Source organism: Sinocyclocheilus rhinocerous, unplaced genomic scaffold (assembly GCF_001515625.1).
Source record: "Sinocyclocheilus rhinocerous isolate Xijiao unplaced genomic scaffold, SAMN03320098_v1.1 scaffold1506, whole genome shotgun sequence".
In the NCBI taxonomy this organism is placed as follows: Eukaryota; Metazoa; Chordata; class Actinopteri; order Cypriniformes; family Cyprinidae; genus Sinocyclocheilus; species Sinocyclocheilus rhinocerous.
The window spans coordinates 189,928-197,631 of record NW_015658506.1 but is presented as its reverse complement, the minus strand read 5'-3'; the positions used below and the strand labels follow the sequence as shown (position 1 = coordinate 197,631).

At 42.1% G+C, this 7,704-nt stretch overlaps 1 protein-coding gene across 1 annotated transcript in view; it reads right to left on the bottom strand.

Annotated features, from left to right (window-relative positions):
- The window catches only part of LOC107722243 (threonylcarbamoyladenosine tRNA methylthiotransferase-like), a 222,711-nt gene that overhangs the window by 148,831 nt on the left and 66,176 nt on the right, over window positions 1-7,704 (bottom strand). The window contains exons 4-5 of the mRNA XM_016530527.1: window positions 6,395-6,491; window positions 150-198 (exon numbers count right to left, since the gene is read on the bottom strand). Of these exons, the coding sequence (XP_016386013.1) occupies window positions 150-198; window positions 6,395-6,491 (146 nt within the window). The remainder of the gene's footprint in view (window positions 1-149; window positions 199-6,394; window positions 6,492-7,704) is intronic.

Below are 7,704 nucleotides of genomic sequence, written 5' to 3'. Positions count from 1 at the left end.
TATGCAGAAAGTTTCCTGTGAGGGGTGGGTTTAGGGGTAGGGTTGGTGTAGGGCAATAGAATATACGGTCTGTACAGTAGAAAAACCATTACGCCTATGGAGAGTCCCCACAAGGATAGCTGACCAGACTGTGTGTGTGTGTCTCTGACCTTTGATAGCCTCGTCCACGACCTCCACCACTCGATCGATCTGCTGGACCTACAGAGACACAAAGAGACGCTGAGAACTTCATTCAGAGGTCACTCATGTTAATCCTCACAGACTCTGCAGGAGAACACTGTGGTGTCATGATGGTGCAGAGACTCAAACCACACACAGCGTTGAGATCCGCTCCTCAGACTCCAGGAGCCGTGTGTTTCTGCGGTCAGATGAACCCATATGAGGAGGAGGAAAACACACTACAACTCAATAGGACATATGTGACCCTGCAGCACAAAAGCAGTGTTAAGTCGCTGGGGTATATTTGTAGCAATAGCCAACAATACATTGTATGGGTCAAAATTATTGATTTTTATTTTATGCCAAAAATCATTAGGATATGAAGTAAAGATCATGTTCCATGAAGATATTTTGTAAATTTCCTACCGTAAATATATCAAAACTTAATTTTTGATTAGTAATATGCATTGCTAAGAACTTCATTTGAACAACTTTAAAGATGATTTTCTCAATATTTAGATTTTTTTGCACCCTCAGATTCCAGATTTTCAAATAGTTGTATCTCAGCCAAATATTGTCCTATCCTAACAAACCATACATCAATGGAAAGCTTATTTAGCTTTCAGATGATGCATACATCTCAATTTCAAAAAATTGACCCTTATGACTGGTTTTGTGGTCCAGGGACACATATGTCTTTCATCTTTAACATTAATTTAATGTGATCTGTGCTTTTAATAGCAATAGTATAAGCATGTGTTCTCACACACAACTGTCTGAGGAGCGTGTTGATGTGAAGATCACCATCACTGCTGTCAGTCTTCAATCCTCAGCATAACTCAGACCGACAGATGATTCAGATCAAGCTCTGATGTCAGAGTGTCACATCAGTAAACGGCAGCAGATTGGTCACTGCTTCTGATGACGATATTCATTAAGAAGCTGTCTGATGAAGGGAGAACCGATAGATGTGTAATTATTTCTTTCCAGCAAATAAAACTGGGAGATGTGACGGATGACTGACAGTTCCACTGACATGAGGATGAAGGACGCTGATGCTCTACAGCAGACAGATAAACCTGCAACCACTATAAACACACCACTGCATGAATCATTTCACGTAAAGCATCATTGCAATACCACAAAATATCAAAGTCACATGTATGTGTACAAAAAAAATGCACAAACACTTTTCATACATGCTAAAACAACATGCAGTGCTGAAGATGAAGACAGCGTTGTGTTTGTTTGTGGTTCATGGATGATGCCGATGGTTCGTGTGATTCTCTACACCTGTTGAAACACCTGTAATCCTCAACTAAACTGACGCTGTTCTAGGGTTGTGCTGATAGATGATAGTATCGTGTATCAACAATAGTCAAGAGAAATCGCCTGTGGCTGATGCCTTTGACGATATCAAAACGATTATTATTATTATTATTACTACTACTGCTATTATCAGGCTAGTATTATTATCTAATTAAAATTAGGGCTCATTTGTTCCATCATATTTATTTTTAGGCGTTTGAGTTCGTGAATGCAGCGGTCAATCAGAGGCGTTCAGATGAGTCATCGCTGAAACAGAGGAGTTTTCTTGTTCAGAGCGTGCGCTCGCGGATTCTCTCATCATAAACAACAAAGGGGAGATGCATGTGCGATGTAAATAAAAGATTCATTCATCATACATGAATACTAGCATACTAGCTTTATACTCTCACATTTAGGTGTATACAGCAGCTTTGGATTTTGTTTTATTTAAATTATTTTTTGTTGGAGTGAAAGGAATGCCAGTTTCCTTATTACATATTAGTTCTGGATTAACATTGTTTTTAAAAAGATGTATTTATATGTGTTAAAGCCAGATTTTCTCTACTTTTTCTACTCTTAGTTGCATTACTATGCCAACACAGGTAAGAGTGACGTGTGACCAGTCATGGTACAACTGGTGCACTTATCCCCTAATCAGTGATGATGTTCTCTGGTAGTGTAGATGCTCGTTTTCTGTAGCTGAATATCATGACATCCATATGCTACTTGACTAAAGAGATGTAATATGTAGTTAATAGACAGACAGGCAGGACGAGATCCAGAGTCAGCGGATTCCTCAGAACCTTATTCTTGCACATTTCCACATTTTTACAACCGTCTACACTGCACTGCTTCACTGTTCCAGTCTGAACTATCGCAGAGAGAAAAAGGAGGCACTCAAAGGAGGCACTCAAGAAAAAGAAAGACAGAATGGCAAATGGAGTGAGAATAAAGAGGCCTGTAATGGTGAGAGTCGGCTGGAGGCACAGATCTTTCCTCCGCTGAGCTCATTTCTGCATGGAGGTGGTGAGATTGCAGGAGCAGGTCTACAGTATTAAAGGGAATTCATGTCCATTGTGCATCGCACCCTGCGGTTAAATGGCCGACCCGAGGCCGCCGGGGCCATTAATTCAGCTGTACTGTGGGCCGAGAGACGGAGTGCAGACCCGGGCCTCCACCAGCAGTTACATGAGTGAAAAACACTGGAACAGAAATCAATTCTGCTCTAATGGGAGCTCAATCTCGGCCCGAGAATCCGCAGCGGGACCGGCTCTCAATGCAGCTCTCCAGAAGCACGTCAAAGAGCCAGAAGAAAGGTAATTTTATTGAGTGGACTCTTTCATGTGCTGGCAGAGATGTTCGGGAGCGGCAGGAGGTCGGTCTGTTTAGCATTACTGGCGTGTTCCTTCCTTTGGCTGTAGTTTCGTGCTTTTAATCCAGCCCTGGACCGAAGAACTTCAAAATCCCATGTGTGATTCCCCACAGCTATTGTTTTTAAAGCAAACTACTTGAAAGCAACGAGGGACGAGCCGCATTCGACGTGGAAGTCTGTTGTCTAGACAAAACAAAGACGTGCTGAGGCAGCTTCATCAAACACTGCGAGACCTCCGGACCTTCGATCCGCTCACGCACAGAGGAACTGTGTTTGTGTCTGTGGAGACTGCAGCACTGTAACGTTAAAGACAGCCGTTTGCATGGCTCCTATGCACTATCCTGAGCCCCTGACAGAAGTCTTTGAGATGGCGCGGTTCTGTTCGGCAGGGATCTGGAGCGAAGGCCCATCCGGACCCTCACAATGGTTCTCCTGCCGGTGACCCGCTGCACTGAGAGATGGACGGGCTCCATCACAAAGCCTCTGTCTGATCTGCTTTGTCTGCAGCGGTGAACACAGCAGGAGGAGCATCGCTGGTGCTGATGGATTCTGTCACAGCTCCAGTCAAACCAACACCATTACTAACATTACTAACCAGCACCACTGGGATGTTTTAGAGCGCTGGTCTCAAACCCAATCCCTGGAGGGCCACAGCTCTGCACAGTTTAGCTCCAACCCTAATCAAACACACCTGATCCAGATAATCAAGGTCTTCAGGATTACTAGAAACTTCCAAGCAGGTGTGAGCTGGAGCTAAACTCTGCAGAGCTGTGGCCCTCCAGGAATTGAGTCTGAGATCACTGTTTTAGAGGCTGACAGACTCACCTTAGGGAAAGAAACACTACTTTGTAAATGCAAAGTATAACAACACCGAGTGCAATACTGTTTCCCCTTATTCCTAATGTACATGTTTATTCTTGGCAACACCTTAAGGCAGGTGCAGAACTCAATACACACATACCACGTGGTTTTCAAATAGGCCTGAAGGACTTGATCAGCTGGATCAGGTGTGTTTGATTAGGGTTGAAGCTACACTCTGCAGGCAGTTCTGCACCACTGCTCTTAAGGTATGACTTGTTAACATTAATGAATTAGTAGGGGTAAGAATCGCCTGGTTTTATTCTTGAGGTCACGATCCGATATATGCCATGACATCACAATAGTCACACCAGTACAGTATCCTCATTCAGGCCGGTTCTGGTTTCACTGGTGTTAGTCCAAACCAGTGCTTCCATGTGGTAATATATTCACCGCACAGCTGCCTACACAATAACGCAAGGAAATCAGATTTTTTTTTCTTTAAATAAAATTAAAATGAAACTTAAATTTTTAAAAAATTAAACAAAATGATTTATGTGAACTCAAAGATTAGTTAGAGTCTAACCAAAAAAGGAGGATAATAATGCAGTGTAATATCAGAGTCATCAGAAATATGAAGGAACGACGAATGTGTCTCTATTGAATCCTTCACAGAAATATGATCATGCGTGACCTAAAACCACATGTAAGAAAAAATATAATACACTGTTGCTGATTTGCCTCATTTTATTGTCAATATTTAGCCTCGGGTTCAGGATATTTTCACACACTATCATAACCAGGAATTGTTGTTGGTTGGCATGGAAACCACATCACAGTGTGACTATAGGTCTCCATCAGTATAATAGTTATATCTGTATACTTTAGCTTAACTCGCAGATCTGAATGTAGACGCACACACTACGTGCCATTCACCGTACAGAAAATACAAATCCTGTGAGAATGTGACCGATTTGAGCCGCAGCTTCAGCGTCTATTTATAGTGCAGGGGGCGGGGCGCTTCGGGTTCTAGAGAGCATCTGATTGGACAGAGAGTTTGATGAGAAGCTGAAGTGCAGTGTGATGTCATCAAAATCCATATTGGTGGAAGTGAGAGACTGTAAGTTCTGAATGCTTATATCTTGTAAAAGCGAATTTCGTCGTTGTTTTGGAGCACACTAGCTTATAGATAATCTTAAGCCTAACATATTCATACCAAAAGCCAAAAAAATTCAATTTTGATTTCATGGGGACTTTAATCACATTATTGCTGCTCTGAGCCTGTGCTCGTGATGTTCGTGAATGACGTGACACGCACCTGCGGTAATACAGCTGCTCTCGTGTTCATCAGGACTTCTCTGCTCACAGCAGTTTAGTCAGTGTACTGTTGGAGAAACTGAATAACTCGGCATGAACATTTGTGTATTAGTGCTTACTGTAGACACGAACGGTTTCAAACGATTCAGTCCGATTTGGTGAACTGGTTAAATAGAACGATTCGTTCGTGAACCACACATCACTAATACGCAGATTAGAAATGATGGCGGGGAAAAAGACATCGCATTTCTGGGGAACCGAGGAAACAGAGTTCAAGTTGTTGACGTAAATCAATTAAAACAGCGGCCATGTATCACACATATACTCTTTCTGAGTCCATCATTTGTGCTGAGCAGTGGTGCATGTGAATAATGGAGGTAAAAAATAACCACAATTCTTAGCGAATAATACAAATAATGCAAATTGCATGTAAACATCATAATGCGATTAAGACCTTACTCTGATTATTGGAAATAATCGCATTATTTGTGCGCATGTAAATGTCGTCAATGTTAATATACAAATATACTATTGTTCATTTTTTATTCATGTTCATTCATACGTTATATACACACATTACAAAACATTAATGTTTATTTACACAAATGAAAATGAACATTAGCATAGATTCAGAAATGCTGCAGAAGTGTTGCTCAATGAACTCTTGGTTGTTTTGTCGTCTGCTCTGTTTTTCCCTGTTAATGTTGACTGAAGCCCCGGAAACGTTCAGCATACTCTACAGACATGAAGCATCGGGCGGATGGATGGAGTTTAGAGCGTTTAGAGCGTTTGTCTGAGACGGAGACCTGAGCTAAACTCAGCGACATACGCATTACTGAGAGACAGCAGAGCGCGCGAATCAACAGTACATCTCTCCACACACACACACATCTCAAATGCAGTTGACACGCTTCTCGACTCTCTTTAATCCATAAATAATCCAGGTTTGTTTATTTGCACAGCCATGTTTTATTAAAGCAGGACCGGTTAGGCTCAATCCATTCATTATTGAATCGTCTCCTTCATAAACATGAATGTGTTGGTAATCCCACACGCTATGTCGAACAGCACACCATAAATAAAGTAATTAAATTAAAAAAACAGGTCTGTTCCTGCTCAGCGCTAACAGCTGCTGAATTACCGGCCAAACGCTGCAGAGCTCCATTCTCTAGAACACAGAGCTGATCAGGTCTCCACACTCACATCCTGAGCACGGTATGCAAAACACCTGCTCATTTGCATAAGGTGATTTTCCCAACGGTAAGACCAAACAATCATCGCCCACACGTGTGACTCCGACTCGTCGCCGGATTCCAGCTGTAACTAATGCAAATATGAGCTGAAAACAGCTCTTTCAGTTCAGCACACAGAACAGACGGACAGTAAAGAGTGTTTGAATGCATCAGTGAAAGTGAGCGCTGGTGTGTGTGGGACGCTCACCCCGATGATGCTCAGGTCTTTCAGGTAGTCTGTCCTGGGCTGGGCCTGCGGCACACATCCCGCCACAACCACCTTCTTATTCTGCTCCTGCGCTTTCCTGAAACACACACACAGTCCGCATTAGTCCGGCAGAGGGACGATACCTGTAACATCCCACGGTAACATAGCTTTTTATTATTTTTTAAAATAAAATATTAAATAAATGAAATTATTTATTTATTAATGCTGTTAATAGTTAGTAAATAATACATTAAAACATTAGCATATAGCCTTCAAACATTGTTCAATTTAGTAAACACTGCATAAAAAAATTACTAATAAAATGAAAATCAGAGAAACGCATTACGTGGCAGGTCTGTTGCGCTCACACTGCCAGATGTACAGCAATGCACAGATCTATTCTGACAGCAGACTTCTGGATCGAGCCGGTACTCATCACTACTGGTATCGTTACATTTTTACATTTAAGTATCAACTTGATACCAAAGCACCGGTACTTTCGGCAACACTAGTGACTATAATGACTGATCAACGATCAGCCAGATCAATCTGATATTCTGAAATGTATGGCACTGGCTGCTCATCAGCACTAGTTCTGACATGCTCAGTTTCAGATATTCCTGAGTGAAAGTAATATCTAAATCTCTCCAATCAATCATAACTCTCAAATGCTGAAGGATCTTTTCTCTTCGCTAACGTTACTTTTCTTCTGGTGTTCTGATGTTTTTTTAGTGGCCTTATGAAGTCAGTTCTCCTAAAATTTTTATAAACATGAATTCTTATGTACATTTTTGTTGGCCTTATTAAGTCTGTTCTCCTCAATCAAGAAGCAACACTGCTGGTCTTTTCCTCTGATCTGCTGGAGTGCACACAAACTACAGTTGAACCACATCCTCATCACACGTGCAGAAATGGGTTCATACAGCTCAAAAACACCAGAAATAAACCCAAACACTTCCTGATCAGAGCGCACGGCACAAGAGTGAAGCGTACAGTGAGCTACAGATCTGTCAGTCTGATGACAGAGAGCAGCAGAGACTCATGGGACGTGACAGTGATGCCCTCAGTGAGATGGAAAGATCAGCCTCTCTTCAAAACTGTCTGTCTGTCTGTCTGTGTGTGTGTGTGTGTGTGTGTGTGAGTGAGTGTGTGTCTGTCTGCGTCAGTGTGTGTGTGTGTGTGTGTGTGTGTCTGTCTGTCTGTCAGTGTTTGTGAGTGTGTGTGTGTGTCTATCTGTCTGTCAGTGTGTGTGTGTGTGTGTGTGTGTGTGTGTGTGTGTCTCTCTGTGTGTGTGTGTGTGTCTGTGTGTG